We start from the raw sequence: 22380 nt of genomic DNA on the forward strand, positions 1-22380 counted from the left end.
CACTTCCTGAGAGCTTAAACAAGGAGACTTGGGTTAGTGGCATAATAGGACAGTGGACCCAGATTCCCATAAGATCCTGTGGAACAGTTGTTACATAACCCCAAGAGTGGACCACCTACCTACCTTTGAACTATCACAAGAGAAATACCCTGTTTTGTTTGAATATCTAGATGTTCCAGAATATGTTAGCTTATAGTTGAATGAATGTATCTTAAACTTTCACCTTCAATCATTGCCTCATTTGTCTCAAAGACTCCTCAAACTCAAAACTTGGGGAAAAAACAACCTCATTATCAGAGCTCCCAGCATATGTGCTATTAGTGCATTCCTAAACACACGAGAATACTCCAGGTACTTCTTGATTACAGTCCTATTTGTTTATCCTCCAATTAGAAGAATATGTCATTCTTCACTTCTTCCACTCATAGAAACCCCATGGCTTTTTACACTCACACCTCCTCCAGGGTCTCCCACCTCTCATCCCGGCTATTTTGGCTTTAGTTGCTTTTTGTTTTCTAAGTTAGCTCTCTGCCTCCAATTTCACACTTTACAATGCTGCTTCATTCTCTTTCCTACATTGGACCCCTTCATGTTACTTGTCTATAAAAATCAAAGCCTTTCTCAGATGCCCCATTCAGGTTCCAATCTGCCTCCTGCACACACTCAGGTACACTTCCCCCTGACTCTTTGCACTTGCTCTCTTTTCCTCTTCCAGTCACCCATCTTCATGGCCCTTTGAGGCAGCAACCACAGTGTTTCTTAAACTTGGTAAACAATAATTTTTTAAAAGTTTCCAATCTACTGTAGACTAATACTTTTATAAAAATTATGCTTACTCTTATTATGGTCCCCATCCTGTTATAACAGGTAAAAGCTGATCTACACTGTTTCAAAAACCACTCTTCACACTGATCTAGATTAACTATCTTTTCTCCTTGCCTCATGAACCACCACTCACCCTTCAAGGTTCAGCAGTCTCTACTACCTCCACTATGCCATCCCTAATGTTCTGCCCCGTAGTCACATTCTGTTCATCACACCCACCTTTTTAATTCCACTGCTGTAACTTATCACATCACTATAATTTCCTATTAATTATCAAGGCGTATACTAGATTCTTTGAAGTCAGGGGTACATCCAATTCATCCTGTATCCCAAGCCTTGTTCCTGTCATGTGGTTAATTTAGAAATTAGCAAATGAATGAGACCAACACACACCTGTGACAACATGAAGAAAATTAGGAACTGTAACAACTTCAAACAGACCTTTAATGACTGGGGTGGGTTTAGGACTAAAAGTCTGAATGGTCTAGATCATCAAGACAGACACGGAGAGCTCAGTAGGCGGTCTGAGACTGCTGCTGGCGGTAGCCACCCCGGCGCATGTAGCCCTCGTTTTTGCGGTAGCCATCCTTCTGGTCTGCAGGAAAGAGGTGGGAAGAAAGGGGAAGGCATGAGCACAGGGGAAAGGCAGTAGAGGGCTGGGGTACTGGGAGAGGACAGGGGACTGGAACCACTCACCTCGGAAGTAGCCGCCATAAGTACCTTGCTTGTGGTCAAATACCCGTTCATTATTCTCCACCAGGCTGCCCAGTTTCTCAGCCAGTTGTAAAGCCAAGTTCTGTTGGGCAGTGGGCTCAGTGCGGTGCATCACCACTGTCTGTGTTGGCTGGTCTAGGGAGGCCTGTTGAAGGCAAGTGATGTGACACCAATAAGACCCGTCCAGCCTGCTCTCTCCATGACCCCACCTACCATTACCATCACATGGCCCTTACCATTAACTCCTCATTAATGATCATCTTGCTGATGATGGAGTGCACAGTGGGAAGATCCAGCTCAAACATGTCTGACAGTGTCTCCATGCTGGGGAGAAGGAAAGCAAAGCAGGGAGTGGGGCAGCCAGTTCCGGGACTACAAAGCGGGGGCCTCTCTGCAGTCCCAGAGCCCATCCTACCTGATGGAATCATAGACACTGCTGTAGGTGAAGAGGTAGGTCCTCAGGGACTCTTCCTGGATCTTCCTATGGGAAGAGGGCAGAAAAGGAGGAGGTTCTCAGGGAAGGAGACCAGTCAGTCTTTCCTTTCCCACCTACCACAACCTCCTTCTGCACTCACCTAACCAGCATGGTGCGAACTTTGTCAGCCTCAGGGAACAGGTCCCACACTTTCCCATTCATTTTCTCATTAATGATGAAGCTGTGGCAGGTCTTCCAGTCACCCATCTTCATGGCCTTGGAGGCAGCAACCACATGTTCCCTCATGGACTCAGGGGGACCTGAAAGTTGGGAATAAGGTAGGACCTAGACATACTCGGGGCACAGGCTCCTGTCCCCATGAGCACTGCTCAGGAAGGAACATATGCCAGAGGGCAAACAATTAGACCAGATTCCCTCCCAGTTTCACTGAAAAGCAACGGACTGTACACGTCACTTGATATCTGAATACGTTTCCTTAGATTTGGACACAAGCAATCATTCTTTTATCACTTTTGTGTTTTTGCCACATCCATACAGACCTTTAATGACTAGGGTGGGTTTAGGACTAAAAGTCTGAATAGTCTAGGTTATTCGTGTTGAAAGTGGCTCATTCATTTGCCTTTAAAAAATTCAGCCTCACGCCAAATGTGGTGGCACACACCTGCATACTCAAGACTCAGGCAGCTGAGGAAGAGTGATGGATCGCCTCAGCAATTTAGGAAGGCTCTAAGCAACTTAGCAAGACCTTGTTTCAAAATAAAAATAAAAAGTGCTGGGGATGTGGCTCAGGGTAAAGCACCACTGGCTTAAATCCTCAGTACCAAAAAAATTCAGCCTCAGTTAAATCATCTCTGTGAAATCCCAGGCTCAATGTGCTGATTATGAATTCAGGTCCCCAAATACTTTCTTGAGAGATAAGCCAGGAACACAACAAACAAAATTAATAGGAATTCAGGATAAATAAAGTACAAAAGTGCCAAGACTGGAAATTATCGTGGAAAATACCAGAATAGGCACAGCAAGTTCAAATGTATTACACTGATCAGGACCAAATAATATACGAAAAGAACTAAGTGTAAGAAAAAATACACACCTTAGACTAGTCTATTGTTATACTGTTGCAAAGGTAAATTTAGAGGCTCTGGGAATATCTTTCTACAAGCAAGAGTGCAGTGCTGAAATAAAAACATTTTTTTAATAACTTTATTTTTATGTGGTGCTGAGGATTCAACCCAGTGCCTCACAAGTGCTAGGCAAGTGCTCTACCACTGAGCCATAACCCCAGCCCTAGAAACTGCTTTTTGACACATCCTGAGTAACAGACAGAGGCAGGGACCGTGTAAGCCAGAAAATCCTTCCCTACAGCTTCAACTTTAGCTCTTGCCAAGACTAGCTCCATGGGAAGGCAGCCCCAGCGTTGCCAGATCCACCTAAGGTGTGAGAAATTCAGATTTTCAATGGAAAACTTTCCATCAAATAAGACATCACTATGTAAGTCAAACCAAATTTGCCTTAGGATTGCACGTAGGATGTCATTCACAAGACCAGTAGAAGACATCCGTGTAAGGGGATATAGCCATGGATAGTGAGTTTGGCCCACTCAAGCCCTTCCACTCACCAACTGCGTAGGTGGGAAGGGCACAGTTCAATTCCCTCCCCACTGAAACACAACTCATTCAGGCCTTGCATGATCAGCAAAAGTGATCCGAGCAAAGACTGAGGATGTAGCTCAGTGGTAAAATGCTTGTCTAGCATTAAGGCTCTGGGTTTGATACCTAGCACTTTATGTGCGTGCAGGCATATACACACAAGTAATCAAAGAAGTCACCGTAAATGAAGGCAGGGGGGAGGTTAAAAGTTATGCAAGTCACTTTAACTTCTCTGTGCCTCAGTTTCTACATCAGGAAAAAGAGGTAAACAAGGGAATCTGTATCACAGTGCCATTTCTAAAACAGATGAAACAAATTTTCATTTGTAAAACATTCAGAATAGTGCCAGAGAAAGTATCATTAAACCAAATGGAATCACTGAGTGGGAGAGTTACTCTCCTTAACTTCTCTTAATACTTAATCATAACCAAACAGCAAAGGAAGTGTGCTCACTACAGAAGTCCACACTCACCCAGCAAGGGCTGTCGCTCGCCCACCCGTAGCTGGTGATGGAACTGCTTGCTGATCATGCGGCGTCGAGCATCGCTTTCATGGGCAGCCATGTAGGGGATCTCCAGGAGCATGGCAGACACCAGATACACACACTCCAGCAGCTCCAGGTTAATGTGCAGGTGAAAGGGGACCTGCCGGCGCCGCTCCACCTTCTCCTGCTCCTGGTTGCGCTCTTGTAGGCTGCGCAGCAGCAGACCCTGGCCCAGAAGTTCCTTGGCCCGGCCACTTGACTGGATATCCAGCAGTGCATTGTGTGCATCCTTGGTCAGGCCTTGGCGGAAGGCACAGATGCCGAGCTGTACCATGGTGCGGTTGTACAGGATCTGGGGGAATAGAGTAATGCAGTCAGGTGTCAGCCACAGGCAAGTTGTTCATTTAGTCAAAAAATTTAAAGCATCTACTATATGCTGAGTACAAGGGCATGGCCTGTGGATACAGAACAAAATAACTACATGATGAAAATGACTAATGTTACAGAAAAATAAAATAGGAGAAGGGAGTAAAAAAGGAGTTTGTGTGGTAATGGTGGCTTGCTTTTCTTTGTTCCTTTTTGCAGTACTGGAGATTGAACCCAGGAGTGCTCGACAACTAAGCTCCTCTGGCTTTTTACTTTGACACAAAGTCTTGCTAAAATGTTGAGGTTGACCTCAAATTTGTGATCCTTCTGCCTTAGCCCACCAAGTAGGGGGATTACAAGCATGCATCCCTACACCCACCACTTCATGTTAATGATTTTTTTGGTGGAGATGGGGTGGGGGACCAAGAGAATGAATCCAAGGACATTTTTCATTTTGAGGTAAGGTCTCCCTAAGTTGCTCATGGCCCTCCTGAGGCTGGCTTTGAACTTGTAAACCTCCTGCCTCAGCCTCCCAAGCAACTGGGGTTACTGGCATGTGCCACTGTGCCCAGAAAGACTAAATCTTCATTAACAATTATAGCTAGGTCCACCTATAATCCCTACAGCTCAGGAGACTGAGGTAGGAGGACTGCAAATTTAAAGCCAGTCTCAGCAATTTAGCAAGGCCCTAAGCAACTCAGTGAGAACCTGTCTCTAAAAGGGTTGCAGATGTGGCTTAGTGGTTAAGTAGCATGCCTGGGTTCAATCCCTATTACAAAAACAACAACAAAACAAACAAAAAAATGTAGGAGATCAACACATAAGTCACATAACACTGATGCAAACAGCTGTAAGAAATATTAGCAGGCTGAGGCTGTAGCATAGCAGTAGAATGCATGCCTAGCATGAGGAGGCTCTGCATTTGATCTCAGTACTACAAAAAAATAAATAAAATAAGAGTATAATAATATAATAACATTATAAAAAAGAAAAAACAAAAAAAGGAACTAGTATGAGCAAACAGGAGCCTGAGTACAGTTTAGTGAGAGTGCTTACAAAATTCAATCCCTAGCATAAAAAAAAAAAACAAAACTGCAAATAAAATTTAGCAATATATAAAAGATAATATATCAGGACTAAACAGGCTAGGTCTCAGGAATCAAAGGTTAGTATAAAAATCTCTGGGCTGGGGATGTGGCTCAAGCGGTAGCGCACTCCGCTGGCATGCGTGCAGCCCGGGTTCGATCCTCAGCACCACATACAAAGATGTTGTGTCTGCCGAAAACTAAAAAAAAAAAAAAAATTATTTATATATATATATATATAGAAGAAAAAATTCTCTCTCTCTCTTAAAAAAAAAAAAATCTGAAATCATGGGCTGTAGTTGTGGCTCAGTGGTAGAATGCTCGCCTAGCACATGCAAGGCCCTGGGTTTAATCCTTAGCACCACATTAAATACTAAAAAAAAAATTAAAAAATAAAAATAAAAATCTGAAATTATGCTGGGTTCGGTGGTGCACACTTATAATTCCAGTGGCTCAGCAGGCTGAGGCTGGAGGACCTGAAGTTCAAAGCCAGACTTAGCAAAAGCGAGACACTAAGCAACTCAGTGAGACCCTAAATAAATTACAAAATAGGGCTGGCGATGTGGCTCTAAGGCTGAGTTCACGAATTCAATTCCTAGTACCCCTTGACAAAAATCTGAAATTATGCGCATGGGCCACGGAATAGGGTAGAGGAAAGTGTGGCTGTGGAGTCGCTAATCAAGACCTCCGGAGACCAAGCAGGAAGCAGGTCTGATTTTTATTACAGTTACCGTGTATATATATTCAGGCAGTAGCTAAGCAGATTATAAGCAACCACCAATACAATTTCTGGCCAACTGTCTTTGCAGCAACCAATCGAGGAGTGGGCCATGGAGCAAGTGCAGGGTCTGCAACACACAGCCTCACGCCCAGGACTGCATATGGGATAAGCCGTTTGCCGCTCACACGCGTAGCATGGGGGAGTGATTTGCTACTCAGATACCCTTAATATATGCCACATATGCAGTACTCCATGCACTTGCCCCCACAATCATGGTCATTCAATTCATGAGCAGAATAAAGAAGAGTATATAATTTCGATGGATGCAGAAGAAATCTGACAAAATTCCAAGATTTAGTTATGACAAAAATTTTCAGCTAAATAGGGTCAAAAGAGAACCTGAATCCGGGAAAAGGTATCTATAAAAACTGTCATCCTTGTAAGTGAAAGCTGACTGCTTCCCAGCTCACTTGAGAACAAGGCAAGCTGACTGCGCTCACACTACTTTCATTCAGTATTATCTTAAGAGACTTTAATTACTGCAATGTAAGATAAATAAAAAAATATATATATTGCCAGCCTAGGAAAAGATCATAATTCAAAATCTGAAGTATGGTTTCTACTGAGTACATATCACTTCTGTACCATCATCAGCTGAAAAACTCTAAGTCAAACCATTAAATCAGGGACCATCTATAGTAATAAAACTATACTTACAAAGTATATGATTATATAACTAGAAAGTAATCTATAAAATAACTAGAATAAATTTACAAAATGGCAAGATATAAAGCCAGTATACAAAAATTAATTGTATTTTAAATACTAGGAGTTAATACTTGTAAGGTGAAAAAAACTGCATTTAAAATAGCATAAAAATCATAAAATATATTTAGGAACAATCTACACCAAAAACTAAACCACCACAGAGAAAAACTAAGTAAGAAATTAAGTAAAGAGATATAATGTACAGGATTGAAAGGTTAAATATTATTGAGATACTAATTGATTTATAGATTCAATATAATCCCAGCAGTCCTTTTGTAGGCAGATTGATTCTAAAATTTATGTGGAAAAACAAAAGACCCAGACTATCCAAAGCAATCTTGAAAAAGAAGTTGGAGGACTCATACTGCCTTGAGTTTAAGACTAACTACCATACAAAGGCTCAGCAATCGAGACAGTGTGGGAGTGGCACAAGGACATACAAAAAGATGAATGAATGGACGGAACAGAGTCCAGGAACACCCTATCCCTGCAGAGTTATGTGGTTTTTCAAAAAGTGCCAAAGCAACACAACAAGGAATGTATTTACTTCAAATGATGTTGGCACAACTAGGTTTGTGTGAAGGAAAAAATCTCAATCTCACTACACACAAACCTTGAGCCAAAATAAATAAAAAGGGCTGGGGATGTGGATCAGTGGTAAAGTACCCTTGGGTTCAATCCCCACTACCCAAACAAACGAATAAACAAAAAGCAGGGGCAGAAGAGTTGACCAGACATTTCATAGAAGATATATATAAAAAAAAATGAGTGTTGTTTAAAAACCACCATCACCAGACACCAAATGTTCTATAGATACTTTCCAATTATCTTAAATACACATTTAACAGGATCTATACCTTGGACACCGCTCTGGCAATTCCTCCATATGAAGAAGCCCTCATAATACCAATATATGCAAAATTAGATGTTCTATTGTTAGATAGTGTCCCAATATACGACATTGCATTTGGGTCTTCCCTCCTAGTTTTTTTTTTTTTTTTTTTTAACCTTTTTACGTGAAATAAATCTAATGTTCTGGACCAGAAAAACAATAAATAATATGAATGTCAGTTAAATTCACAGCTGTCTCTACTCCAAAAGACTTTAATGTAATTGGGACAATATAAAATATGGGTCAACATGGAGGAGGGTCAAAGAATACTGGCATTGAGAAAAGACCAAGTGTTTCCTTAGATCTGCAATAAAGAGTGGCTTTACTGGTTAAACCAATTTGTCCAGAGGACAGAAGCCTAGGCTCTTCTTCATCATTAGGGTCAGATGCCTCCTCAGCCTACCTGCACTGGTGGGTCTGCATGCTGAATATTGTCTTGTAGGTGGCTCATAAGCATGAGGTCACGGGCCTGATACCAGCGAGAGTGCAGAGCATGGTGGTAGATATGGCAGAGGATGGCACATGTACGGATCCGGTCTGTGCGGTCCTTGGCATAGATGTATTTGCAGAGCCTCTCCATCAGCACAGCTGAATCCTCACCCTCATTTTCTGCCTGGTCTTGTTCAGACTAGGAGGAGGAGAGACATTATTGGAGACAAACATAAAAAATGGCTCAAATTCTAATAATCGAAGATGAGACTTTATCCAGCTTTATTCTAATCCCTCATTTCCCTCACTACTCCACCAAAAGAAGTTCCTAGGGAATAGATTTGCCATCAAGTCCTAATAGATTAAGTAGCACAAACCAACACACCTCTCTCCCTTGCACAACTGTCAAGCACTCACCTTTGAAGAGCCCTCAGGAGGGGTAAGCTGCCGCTGATGGGCCTTATAATCGAACTTGTAATAGGTGTGAAGGATGCGCCTCAAGTAGATGCGGCAGATTTCCTCAGTGGTGCCCTTCTCCTCCAGGTAGCGTTGCACGCGCTCAATGATGGCACATACCTGTGCCTCATCCTTCAGGTGCTCCACATATTCTAGCAGAAAAAGCATTCACCCTCATCTCAGCCAGGCATCCAAGTTTTCCCAACACCTGTCCCTAATCGATCCAGTTAGCTTCATCTATTCTCTGCCATTTGTCAGGAAGTATTCAACGTGCCCTGGAAACACTATCCTCTCCCAGAACCTACAATGTTGCTATCCCATGGCTCAGGAAAAAAATCTCAACTACCAACCTTGGCCAACAAGGGCCTGTGAAATCTGGCACTTGCCCTAATTATCCCATGATTCTCCCCTAGCCTTAGATGAGCCCGAACCACTTTTTATTCCTAAAACGTGCCAAGCTCACTTTCTGTTCCTCTCTCAGTGCCCTCTTCTAATTCTTCCTCTGACCTCATCTCAAATGGTTCCTACTCAATGATCTTCAACTACATTTAAAGCAGCCATCCTTCCAGTCATTTTCAATCTCAGGGTTCCATTACAATGTCTTAATTCATGTGATTCAATATTACCTTGTTTATTACTTTAGTAATATTTGCAACTGCCTTTCTATAGTACCAAAGTAAGCTCCATATGCATGGAGACTTTTGGTGGCCTGTTTAAGCACTACACCCTTGATTTAATGGGCATATTAGTATTTTTACTGAGTAAACTCTCCTGCACCTCCCCATTCCAATGCTTCTGATCCATACTAAACAAGCCAATTAAAAACAGATGCCCTGCCCCAATAGGTCTCAAAATATAAGTCCCCAAACCAGGAATATCACCTGGAAACAGGAGGAAAATCCAATTCCTGCTGTGCCCTCCTACCCCCAAATGAATCAAAAACTATGGGAGTGGAGCCCAGCATCTCAACAGGTTCTTCAGTGCGATGCTGGGTAGGAAAGGACTGGCTTTTTGCTTTGATTTACAATCCTTACAAAACCCAAAAGTTAGCAAGATTTCCTGCACTTTCCCCTCTCAAAGACCATGCTTACTTAGGCTCACCTTGGGAGTGAGGATCAGTATTTTGCATTATTTTGGTAAATTCTTCATCCATTCGTTCCACCAGAGTTAGAATACAGCCACGGACACGCAGTGGCTGAAGAGGAAAGCAAAAGAGGAATAAATAAATTAGCCCAGATCTCTATCCTAAATTTTGCCTTTCTTCCATCTCCACTGAGCCTCCCCCAAAGAAACATATACCTCCAGTTATCCTGCCAATTCCCCTTTACCTGGTCAACATTTTGCAGGTTCTCACTTTCTTCCAAAATGTTCTCTCCTACAAAGATGTTGGAATTTGCAAATAAGATGTCCATAAGTTCATTAATGCAGTCCAGGCATTTCTGCCACATCTCTGGCTGCCAAGAGATCAGACAGCAGAATCAGAGGTCTGAGAATGGGAAAAGCAACTGTCTCCCAACAGCCTCTTTCACCAAGATTACATAGAGCCTTCAACTAGCAAGACTGTGTCCATAGTCCCCGATTTTTTAAACTCTAGGCACCTCTCCCTGACCAGTCAATTCAGCTTTGAGATAGTCCTCTTTGTTGCCCTCACCTTCATATATGTGGCCAGGTTGGGGTTGTAGTCATAGAGAGAAGCAATGATATTGAACTTGATCTTGACGATGACACCCTCCCCCAGGTTGTTTTCAGAAGCAATCTGAACCAGCAGTTGTAGCAGTTCAATCTGGGTAGCACTGGAGGGGTACAGAACTGAGTAAGGCTTTGGAATCAAAAGATCTCATCCTGTCATATAGAATGCTCTCTTCAGACAAGCAAGGCAGCCATTTATGATACTCCTATTTTCATCTGTATGCTTGCTTCTCCTTTATATTCCTAACAAAAACAGCAATAGTGCTAACAACCCTGGGATGATATAAAATGGTTTCATACCCATAATTCTCTTCAGTCACCTAATAATTAAAGGTGAATATTATTCCCATTTTACTTGTGGCAAAAACAGTACCAAAACAGAGCTATTTCCTCACCAATCTCTGCCTTGTGTTGTAGAAAAAGAGCTTCTTCACCCTACAGTCCATAGCCTGGGCCCATGAATCTTACCGATCAGTTCCCTTCTTGCCTCGTGCCTGTAGAATCTCATTCAATTTCTTGATGACAACAGCATGGGTGATCTCAGTTCCCTTGGCAAACATTTTTGGCTTCTCCTAGGCCAATACATATCCTGTCATATGCATGTCCGCAGAAATCTTTTACCTTAAGCTTTTCCCCACTCTGACCAGGTGGGCACTTGTATGCTCTCCCAAACCGCTCCCCAGTTCATTTTAATTCTAAAGTCCTCACCTTAACGAGGGGCACTCCACCTCGGACCCTTTCCCACTCCCCTCCTTCATTGTCTTCTTCCTCCTCATCCAGGCGCTTAGATTTCCTATCGTGCTTCTTCTTGGCTTTGTCCTCCCGTTTCTTTTCAGCTGCCTTTTTGTCCTCCTCTGTGGTGGGGGCCCTGTCAGAAGACAAAAGATGAAATACCAATCCCCTTCACATCACTGAAGCTTCCTCCTCCCATGAACTACTACCTCTTTCCCTGCACTAAGGATCCAAGTTGTGCTAAACAACAGTGACCTGCATAACAGAGACAACCACGACTAGAACCAAAGCCAGGACCACTGAACGTTTGATTTGCTGGACTACGCACCAATATGTCACCATGTTACACCAATTAAAACACTATTATAAAGGGTAGGGAGGGCATGGCCAGATCCAATAAGGTGTCAATCAGGCTATTGTAGACATAAACAACTGTCATCTAACTCCAAAGCTAATCTTCAATGTTTAAATAAAGAAAAATTTTAAACAACTTATTTTTTAAATTATTTTTTAAAGTTGCATATGGGCACAATGCTTTTAATTTTTTTTTATATGGTGCTGAGGATTGAACCCAGGGCCTCACACATGCTAGGCAAGTGCTCTACCACTGAGCCACAACCCCAGCCCTGAGTTATTGTTTTTTGATAGGTGCTCTATCCAGGCTAAGCTTTTTTTTCCCCCTTCAATAAAAACAGACTCTTGACAGTCAGTTTACATTAAAAAAGGTGAAAAAATATTCAGCTGTTATATTGGCTTATTTTATGAAAATTGATTGATCTAAATTCTGAATTTAAACATTTAAGAAGAAAAAAACTTCAATGTAAAAAATGCTCCACAAAAAAAAATCATTGGTTGTCTCAAAATGTCACTTGATGTTGCCTAAGCCATCTCTAGATTTTTAATTAGTACATAATAAAATATAAACCAAATATGACAAGGTTAAAATATTTAAAAGTTTGGATGTTTCAGTAAGTAGCACTTTAAAAAAAAATATATACACACATTTTTTTTTTTTAGTTTTAGATGGACACAACACCTTTATTTACTTATTTATTTATGTGGTGCTAAGGATGGAACCCAGTGCTTCACACATGCTAGGTAAGCACTCTACCACTGAGCTACAACCCCAGCCCAGTAAGTAGTTTATAAATATGCCACTTGTGTTAAAATTTTCCTTTGCCAAAAGATTAATGCTTTAGCTCTTGAAAAACAAAACAAAACAAACCCTTATGGATTTTCCCCCATATCACTGTTTCCTAACAATAAAAATTCACTTTACAGGTTTTGTAAATATGCAAAATATGTTCATTAAGTTGAAACCTCTTTGTCCACATTATCCCCACAGCTCTAAGAGGATCAAAGGAGCTAATGCTGTTTTTAAAATCAGTGCTTCAAATCTTTGCTACCTGCATCTCAGATACAGCATTAATCTCTAGAATATATGAACTAAAAAAAAAACACCAAAATAACACAAATAACCCAATCAATAAATGGGCAAAGCAACAGAATAGGCACTTCACAGAAGAAATATGACCGGTCAACAAATAGATCAAAAAATGTTCAACATCTCACCAATTAGAGAAATGTGAATTAAAACTACAGAGATTTCATTTCACTCCAGTCGGAATGGCAATTACCAAGATAAAAGTAATAGGCTGGGGTTGTGGTTCAGTGGTGGAATGCTGCATAGCATGTGTGAGGCATTGGGTTCAATTCTCAGCACCACATAAAATAAATAATTAAAAAAATACAAGTAACAATAAATGTTGGCAAAAATGTGGAAGAAAAGATACACTCATACACTGCTGGTGGAATGCAAATTGGTGTAACAATTCTAGAAAGCAGTATGGAGATTCCTCAGAAAACTCAGAATGGAATCACCATTTGACCCAGTTATCCCACTCTTTGGTATATACTCAAAGGATTTAATACCAGCATACTATAGTGACACAGCCCCATAAATGTTTATAGCAGCTGAATTCAACAACAGCTAAGCTTTGGAACCAATCCAACTGTCCTTCCAACAGATGAATGCATAAAGAAATTGTGGTATATAAACATTACTTAGCCATAAAAAAGGATGAAATTATGGCATCTGCCAGTAAATGGATGGAACTGCAGACAATCATGCTAAGTGAAATAAGGTGATCTCCCAAAACCAAAGGTTGAAAGTTCTAATATGTGGACACTAACACAGAATAAGGGAGGGGGGTGGGAGAATAGAAATACTTTGGATTAGACAAAGGGGAATGAAGGAAAGGGAGGAAGAATGGAAACAGAAAAGATAGTATAATGAATCAGACATTATGTTCACATATGAATACATGTTCAGTGTAACTCTACGTCATGTACAACCAAAAGAACGGGCCGTGGGCTGGAGATGTGGCTCAAGCGGTAGCGCGCTCGCTTGGCATGCGTGCGGCCTGGGTTCGATCCTCAGCACCACATACAAACAGAGATGTTGTGTCCGCTGAAAACTAAAAAATAAATATTAAAATTCTCTATCTCTCTCCCTCTCTCTTTAAAAAAAAAAGAACGGGCCGTTATACTCCATGTATGTATAATATATCAAAATACACCCTTCTGTCATGTATAACTAAAATGAATAAAAACAAACAAACAAAAAAAAAACAATCAATCAGTAAAAATCAGTGCTTCCAACAAACTTATCTTTCTTGGCCTAAAGTTTTACTCTTAGCCCTAAGAGTATTTAGAACAATGAATTCATACCCTAAGAAATTCTAGCTAAAAGACCTAAAACTTGGGCTTGACTTCTTGACCTTGATTATACCTTGGCACAGTAACATCTTGTCAGAAAATTATAAGTAGACAGATGTCTATCTATTGGGTATATATCCAACAGACAAAAACTACAGTTCTAGACTTAATACAGCTAAGACATTAAAGATTGAGAGGCACCAACAGAAGTCAGGCCTAGAACTATACTATACAATATGAAGGACTATTCCATGCCTTCGAAACCACAGCTATAATAAATTGCTTTGAGGGCTGGGGATGTGGCTCAAGCGGTAGCGCGCTCGCCTGGCATGCGTGCGGCCCGGGTTCAATCCTCAGCACCACATACCAACAAAGATGTTGTGTCCGCCAAGAACTAAAAAATAAATATTAAAAATTCTCTCTCTCTCTCTTAAAAAAAAAATTGCTTTGAAATAGATCCTTGCTTAGGATTCTAACAATGCAGGCATTCAATCTCATTAGATCCCTTGAAGTCTCTCTCTCACACACACTCTTGCTTACCAACATGCACACACAAGCACAACCCTTAAGAAGTAACTCTTAGAAGTAGATAGCATCCCTTTAAGATTTCACAGGTCAATCATGGCATCAGGTGTAGACAACTTCTTCCAAAAACCTTCAGATCAAGATCCATAACTGAGATAAGACATTTTATTGTTTGCATTTTCTACTATTTCTTTTCTGTCAGTCATTTTTGCTCATCTCTATTACTAATCTTTTCAGTGGTTAATTACATACAAGTTTAAAAACAATCTGTTAGTTGCTCACAATTAGAAGTTCAAATGGCTACTTATCAAAAAGGATTCAAGACACCCTTTTATGAGTATATTCTTAAAAATTTGTACCAACTACAAATTCAGAAACCTGAGTGTGTAATCTGTAATTTACCTCTAAAACAATAAGTTTCAAATTTTAAGGATTTTTAACCCCAATCTAATATATTCCTTAAAAATTAACCAAACAAAATTTATCTCAAATACAGTAAAGACAGAGTCTGTGCAATAAACAACATCTTACAGTTCCTGGATAAATACTCTGGAAAAAACAGATCATTTACTCAATTAAGAAACAAGCCACAAGCCACTAGCATATGCCTGCAGTCCTAGTTACTCAGGAGGCCAAGGCTAAAGCTGAGGCAGGACTGAGAGCTGAAACCTTATTATTCAACACAAGGACCTTGACTCTTTAAGGAAGAAAAAGAAAGAAACAAGCCACTTGATTAAAGTTAACTAAGCTGATTCTGAAAAGACATTCTCCTAGATAGGCTTTTAACCCTGTTTGAAAATTAAATATAGGTTCTAAAATATTTCTAAAAATATCTGTGATAGTCGTCATATTTTCTATCCAAAGCTATGATCTAATATCCAGGTGCTTTAAAGCTACCCCAGTCATAGCCCACACTAAAAAGAGATTGAAATTCTGGAGGATGAACCTACTCCTTTATGAGCTTGTTTCCATCAAAAGGTAAAGGCTGAGAAATTCTAATCAAGGAAAAGATACAGATTGGCTTTAACAAGGAGATGCAGAAAAAGGATACTGGCAGACATTATAGACAGCCCATCATATTTTCTTGAAAATCCATAAACACTGATTGGCTGACTCAAGGAGAGCTTATACAGAAAAATGTGCAAACAGAATTTATTGTGGTTTGTTTCTCCCCTTTGTTCCTTTCCTCTCTACAGATGCTTTGACTTATGATGGGGTTACAACACTTCATAAATTACAACTATTCTAAGTTGCAAATACATTTAACCCACCATATCAACTGATCAAAATCAATTTTCAATTCAGTGAACTGTAGAGTATTAATTTACTCTCATGATCGCATGATTAATGGTGGAGCTTTGACCCCAGCCCAGCATAAGAAGATAGTCTCACACCACATATTATTGGCCCAGGAAAAGAATAAAATTTGAAAATTGCAAAATAAATAAATTGGAGCTGGAGTTGTAGCTCAGTGGTAGAGTGCCCACTTGGTTCTCAGCACTGTATATAAATAATAAAAGGTCCATTAACAATGAAAAAAAAATTTCCTCAATGTCAGAAAACCTATGGGAGGACTGGGACTATGGCTCAGTGACAGAGTGCTAGCCTGGCCCACATGAGGTAGGTACTGGGTTTAATCCTCAGCACATTAAACAAACAAACAAACAACCCCAATAACACTATGGACTGGGGGGCTCAGTGGCAGAGCATGTGCCTGGCAAGCACAAGGCCCTAGATTCAATTTCAAGCACCACCCAAAATTCCCTGTGACAACCAAAATTCCAACATTATTTCTCCAAAAACTTTCTTCAGAATATTGATTCAACTAGTTTTCAACCCTCTCCCTCTTTCCAGTTAGATGTTCCAAGTAAAATTCCATAGGTTAAAGACAAAACTAAAACTCAAGTGTAACCTCTATAACGTATTAATTCCCAAACCAGCAGAGAGAAACAAACTGAACAGGAGGGAAAAATACAGAAGTGCCCCCCTCCAAAGGGGTGAGAAACGGAAACAGGATTAATCTCAAAATAAAACCAACTGATGCCCTAAATTACATACTACATGATTTCATTTATATAAGATTTTAGAAAAGGCTAAATTAGTGATAGAAAGCCAATCAAAGCTGGGTATGGTGGTACATGCCTATAGTCCCAGCTACTCAGGAGGGTGAGGCAGAAGTATTGCTTGAACCTAACCAGCTATGCAACAAGTTGTTAAAAAAAAAATCAGGGAAAAGGGTGAGGAGAGTAGGTGTAGTAGCACACAGGCTGAGAAAGGGGCATGAGGAAATTCTTAGGTGATAGTTATTATTTGTTTCAAGTGTGGCAAGACTTCATGGGTATACAAGAATTGTGACAATTTATCAAATTAACTTTAAATATGTGTAGTTACTAGTTACCTCAATAAAGCTATTAAAAATCTTAAAATAAGCTGGGCACAATGGTGCACACCGACAATCCCAACTTGGGAGGCTGAGGTAGGAAAATCATGAGTTCAAAGCCAGCCAACTTAGTGAGGCCCTTAGCAACTTAGCAAGATCCTATCTCAAAATAAAAAGTAAAATGGGGATGTGGCTCAGGAGTTAAGCACCCCAGGCTCAATCCTTGGTACAAAAAACAAACAAAAACCCTTAAAAAAAAAAAAAAAAAAGACAGATGTGTGGTGACCAATGTGCCTGTCATCCCAGCAACTAGGGAGGCTAAGACAGAAAGACCACAAGTTCAAGGCCAGCCTAAGTAATTTATCTAGGCCCTAAACATCTTGCTCAGTATCACAGTTAATAGATGCCAAAGTGAGATGTGCACCCAGTCTACATGCAATGAGTAAGGTGGTTAAACATTAGGACTCTGGAATCTTCAAATCCCATATTTAGGACTCATTAGCTTTGTGATCTTAGCCAACTAATATACTTGACTTTCTGAGCCCTGCTGTGAAACAGGAGCACTTAACATTCCTAAAATGACTATATGGAAGAAACAACAACCTTCAAGATGACTGAAGGCTTTCTATTCTTCCCACCATAGCCCTAGGTGCCATTTATTTCCTTACTTTTTAAGGAATCTTGAGGCCAGTGCTGTTTGTTTCCCTTCTTCCTCCTCTGAGTCTGAACCAGAGGATGTGGAACCTGTGTCCCAGTCTTCATCATCTTCAGAATCTTCTGAGTCCTCATCTTCATCCTTAAAGGGAGGGAAAAAAAAAATGAACAAGAAGATAGGAAGACTGGTCTCTCTGATCTCCTGTGTCTCAAGGGAATTTTAGAAGCAGAAGGAGAGTGATTATCAGGAGCTGGAATGGACCTCCAAGACCTACAGACATTACAACTTGCCCCAAGGACACACAACTCCCCAGGGCCAGAGGCAGTTAGCTCAGTGTTCTCATCTAAGCCAGTTCTCAAATCAGACTAAATCCCACCCCTCCCAACCACAGGGTTCCTTGGTTCTTTTCTTCTTTCCAGAGACCCAAATGACCTCTAGCAGCCAAATCACTCATTAATCTAACCCTGGCTCTTACATCCATCTTTTTGAGGAACTTGCGACTCTCCCCAGAAGGAGCTTCCGATTTCTTCTTCAAGAATGCTGCAGCACTAACTCCATCCTCATCTTCATCCTCATCTGATGAGCCTAGAAGGAGGGAGAAAAAATTTAGAATGTTAAAGTGTAAGACTGAAGGGCAACCAACCAAACAAAGGAACCCCTAACTTTGGACCTCTTAACCATTTGCAATAAGGGCCTTGAAGCTTTCTCACCTTCTGAATCCTCCTCATTCTTCTCTGCATCCTCATCTGCAGATTGCTCAGGGTTCTGGACATAGGAAAATGAGAGATAACTAAGGATGCCTGCCAACCACAACCCATCCCATCCCCCATAATTCCTTTTCCAGTCTCATACCCACTTGTTAATGCTCTTTTGAGGGAGTTATGGGATCAATGATCTCAGTTTAAAAAAAAAAGTCTGCCTCAAGCATCCCTAACCTGCTTGTAGTTTGTGATATGAGACTCAAAATCTCGGTTGTATTTTCGGATCTTCTGGCGCAAGGTGCTCAGAGCCTTAGCATTATTCTTGTTCATTTTCTTTTTCCCTTCTTTATCTTCCCAAAGCTAAATGAAAGAAGAGGTACAGAGGGAGAACAGTAATTTAAGACAAAGTAGTACTGACTAAACTTCAGGTTCCACCACCACTTTTTTTTTGGTACTGGGGATTGAACTCAGGGGTACCCTGACCACTGAGCCACATCCCCAGCCCTATCTTGTATATTATTTAGAGACAGGGTCTCACTGAGTTACTTAGTACCTTGTCCTTGCTGAGGCTGGCTTTGAACTTACCATTCTTCTGCCTCAGTCTCAGCCTCCCAAGCCACTGGGATTACAGGTGTACACCACCCACCATCACTTTTTTGAAGGTCATTACCTATATACCACCTGCACTACTTATGAACTACACATTTTCTGGTGGTGGGGATTGAATTTAGGAACAACACTGAATTACATCCCTAACTCCTATTAACTTTTTATTTTTTATTATTATTATTTTTTGTATCAGGGACTGAACCCAAGGGCATTCATCACTGAATCAATCCCCAGCCCCTTTTATTTTGAAACAGGGTCTCATTAGGTTGCTTACAGCCTTGCTAAGTCGCTGAGGCTGGCTTTGAACCTGCAATCCTCCAGCCTCAGCCTCCTGAGCTGCTGGGATTATAGGCATATATCACTGTACCTTGCCTATTAATTTTTTTTAAAATCCTTCATATATCACCCTAAAAGAACAAAATCATGAGTAAGAGATAAATACAATCTAGGGCCAAAACGTTTTTCCCCCTTATATTATCCCATTTTCTATGTTCAAGGAACACTGTATATAATAAGGCAAAGAATCCAGGAAGAAACGAATCCTGGAAGCCAGATGGTTAGCACAGCCAGGTGTGCTTTTGGCTTCCCTTCACCCACATGCATCACACCTCATTAAGATAGTCCTCCAGGTCAGCCAGGATGCGGATGTAGAACCGAGGGACACCTTCCTTGTCCACAATACTCTTGGCCTTCCCATATGCTTTTCCCAGGAGCTCAAACTCTTCCAGGCACTTGGTGACATCCCGAATCTTCATGGCATTACGAATGGTCCGGATAAGATTTGTCAGCTCCTCAAACCTGGATTAGGAGCCCAGTTCCACATTTGATATGTCCACCACAGGAAAAACTTCCCACTGCTCCCAGAAACTTCCCACTGACTCACCTCTTGTCCTTGGCACTTCGGACAACTCTTTTGGTATCTTCTTCATCCTCACTCAGTAACAATGGCCTGTTCAGTAGGAATAGAGACTATTAACAACCTCCACTTCTAGTTATTACATTTCTCAGAGGGGGGCAGGTGGAACCAAGGCACTGTTATATACTACAAGGTAAACCATGGAAAACACTGTGCAAGACAGACATGGTGACAAATGCCTGTAATTCCAGCAGTAAGGAGGCTGAGGCAGGAAGATCATGAGTTTAAAACCAGCCATAACAATTTAGCCAGGGGCTAAGAAACTTATTGACACAAAATAGGGCTGGGGATGGAGCTCAGTGGTTAAGCACTCCTGGGTTCAATCGCTGGGAAAGAAAAGAAAAGAAAAAAGAAAAGAAAGAAGGAAGGAAGGAGGGAAGGAGGGAAGGAGGGAAGGAAGGGAAGGAAGGGAAGGAAGGAGCGAGCCAGGCATGGTAGCACGTATCTTTAATCTCAGCTACTTGAGGGGCTGAGGCAGGAGATTTACAAGGCAGAAGCCAGTCATACAGCCTAGCAGTATTTACAAGGCAGAAGCCAGGATACAGCCTAGCAGTAAAGCACCCCTGGGAATTCTCAGTATGGTGGGAAGACAGGATAGAGAAAAGGCTAGAAAAGATAAAGCTTCAAGGAGCTGGTACCTAAACTAGATCCCATAAAACACAACAGCAAGAAAAACTTCTCAGGGCTGGGGATGTGGCTCAAGCGGTAGCGCGCTCGCCTGGCATGTGTGCGGCCTGGGTTCGATCCTAAGCACCACATACCAACAAAGATGTTGTGTCCGCCGAGAACTAAAAAATAAATATTAAAAATTCTCTCTCTCTCTCCTCTCCTCACTCTCTCTTAAAAAACAAAAACAACAACAACAAAAAACTTCTCAGTGGCTTAAATACCTCTATTGTCAGTAGTTTTCTTTTCCATGATATTGTGGATTGAACCCAATGTCACTGTACCACTGAGCTACAGCCCCCCCCCCTTTTAAATTTCAAACAGTATCTTCACTAAGTTGCCTAGATTGGCCTCAAACTTGTGATCCTCCTGCCCCAGCCTGTATTGCTGGGAATACAGCAACTGGCTACTAGTTTACAGAGACCAGATCACAGTACCCAGCCAGCAAGAGGGCCTCCATTCTTTTCTTTCTATTTTATTAATTTTTCCAGTTGTTTTCCATTTTATGACAAGTGATGCTGGCTTTCCACTTGTGGAAGTGATAAGAAATCATATCCATATTAGTGAGCACATGTGCCTGGGCATGTACACACTAAATAGTAGAACAGGAACACAACAGAAATAATGAGAAGTGGAAAGGGAATGACAATAGTTTGAGAAAATATATTTGCAGAGATGGGGGAAGGCTATTTAAGTAGAGGTAAACGACAGGAGTATAACAGATGTTTAAAAACCTGCTACAGAACCAAGAGGCACATCAGGGGACACTCAGGCATTCACTAAACATTCAAGGTTTGGGTCTCTGAGTCGGATGGTCACTGAGGATTTCTTGGGGGTAAGAAAAGCCGGGATTTGGAGGTTTGGGGTTAAGACCAGATTGACGTAAAGGGGAGCAGGGGGTGATGGGAAAGGGACGGGGGAGGCGCACTCTGGAGACGTATAAGCCAACCAAAAAGCTGATGCAACTGACCCCGCCAGCCGGAAGCGTCTTCTCCAAGATTCCACCCCTCCGACCCCGGGGGTGGACTCCCACAATTCACAACACCCCACGATGGAGAGCTGCGCTTCCCCCGCCGCCCCGGCGCGGTAAACACCATCCAGCGAAGTCGCGCCTCCATCCCCCACCCCCCCCCCTCAGTGGCGGCTCTCCGCAGCCCGCCCAATCCGCACTCCCCGAGAGGCACACGGCGCAGCCTCTCCTACTCACTGTTTGCCGTAGTTACCCCCGACAGGTTTGGTGACGAGTTCCTCCCCGGACAGGGACGACTCGGACTCGCTGTCCGAACCGGTGGTGAAAAACCGCGACATGGCGACGGCGCTGAGGGGCTAAGGCCGGCGCGGCCGGACCTGAGGAAGAGCCGGAGAGTCACGGGCCACGAGAAGGGGGTCAGAGCCACCACCACCCCAGACCTCCGATCCCTCCTCACGGTCCCCTGCCGTCCCCCGGCCCGGTATCCCTCTTCGAAGCACGCGGCGCAGGAAATACCAACCAGCTGAGATCCAGAGTCGGTCACACCGCCAAAGCGAAACAGCGGAAACGTCGAGAGAGGAAAAAAAGCGGTGCCTTGCGTCACTTCCGGGAAGCACCGACTATACTGGAAAACTACAACTCCCAGGAGTCTTCGCGCCATGCAGGGCGGGGACAACTTTGAGGAGCCAGCGCTAAGACCTTACCAGGCTGCTTCCCGAATCCACCCCTACTGGCGGCACGACTTAAAATACAAAATACCCTGGCTTCACCCTTGAACTGCAGAATCAGAATCCTAGGGCCTGCGCGCATGTGGTGCTAATGGTTGTTAGATTTTGGAGCTAGGCTTAGAGCAACCTTCCAGACAGACTTTCAGGGTTGGAATCCTAACCTTTCTGTGTCTGTCAGTCTTCTCAAGCCTTATGGCTCATTTTATAATAAGGGCAATAATAGCACCCATTTTATAGGATAAGAATAAAATCGTCTATGTGAAGCA

The 22380-nt window shown here is 42.0% G+C and overlaps 1 protein-coding gene across 2 annotated transcripts; it reads right to left on the reverse strand.

The window, feature by feature from the left end:
- Nucleotides 1-1248: 1248 nt before the first annotated feature.
- LOC113185111 (eukaryotic translation initiation factor 3 subunit C) lies at nt 1249-21988 on the reverse strand. Of its 2 annotated transcripts, none has more exons than XM_026392095.2 (21): nt 21907-21988; nt 21624-21763; nt 19718-19783; nt 19443-19632; nt 18460-18585; nt 18235-18289; nt 18000-18109; nt 17538-17665; nt 11223-11382; nt 10983-11083; nt 10477-10618; nt 10154-10279; nt 9927-10020; nt 8787-8977; nt 8344-8568; nt 4097-4460; nt 2115-2274; nt 1955-2020; nt 1776-1863; nt 1522-1684; nt 1249-1420 (listed from the first exon to the last, which is right to left on the reverse strand). In XM_026392095.2, exons 2-21 carry the CDS (start codon nt 21722-21724, stop codon nt 1338-1340), a joined length of 2739 nt encoding a protein of 912 aa, XP_026247880.1. In that variant the 5' UTR covers nt 21725-21763; nt 21907-21988; the 3' UTR covers nt 1249-1337. The 2 variants fall into 2 exon arrangements, with proteins under 2 accessions (XP_026247880.1, XP_026247879.1); XM_026392094.2 differs by having other exon boundaries at nt 10983-11086.
- Nucleotides 21989-22380: the final 392 nt, after the last annotated feature.

This window comes from Urocitellus parryii, chromosome 9, assembly GCF_045843805.1.
Source record: "Urocitellus parryii isolate mUroPar1 chromosome 9, mUroPar1.hap1, whole genome shotgun sequence".
NCBI classification, from domain to species: domain Eukaryota; kingdom Metazoa; phylum Chordata; class Mammalia; order Rodentia; family Sciuridae; genus Urocitellus; species Urocitellus parryii.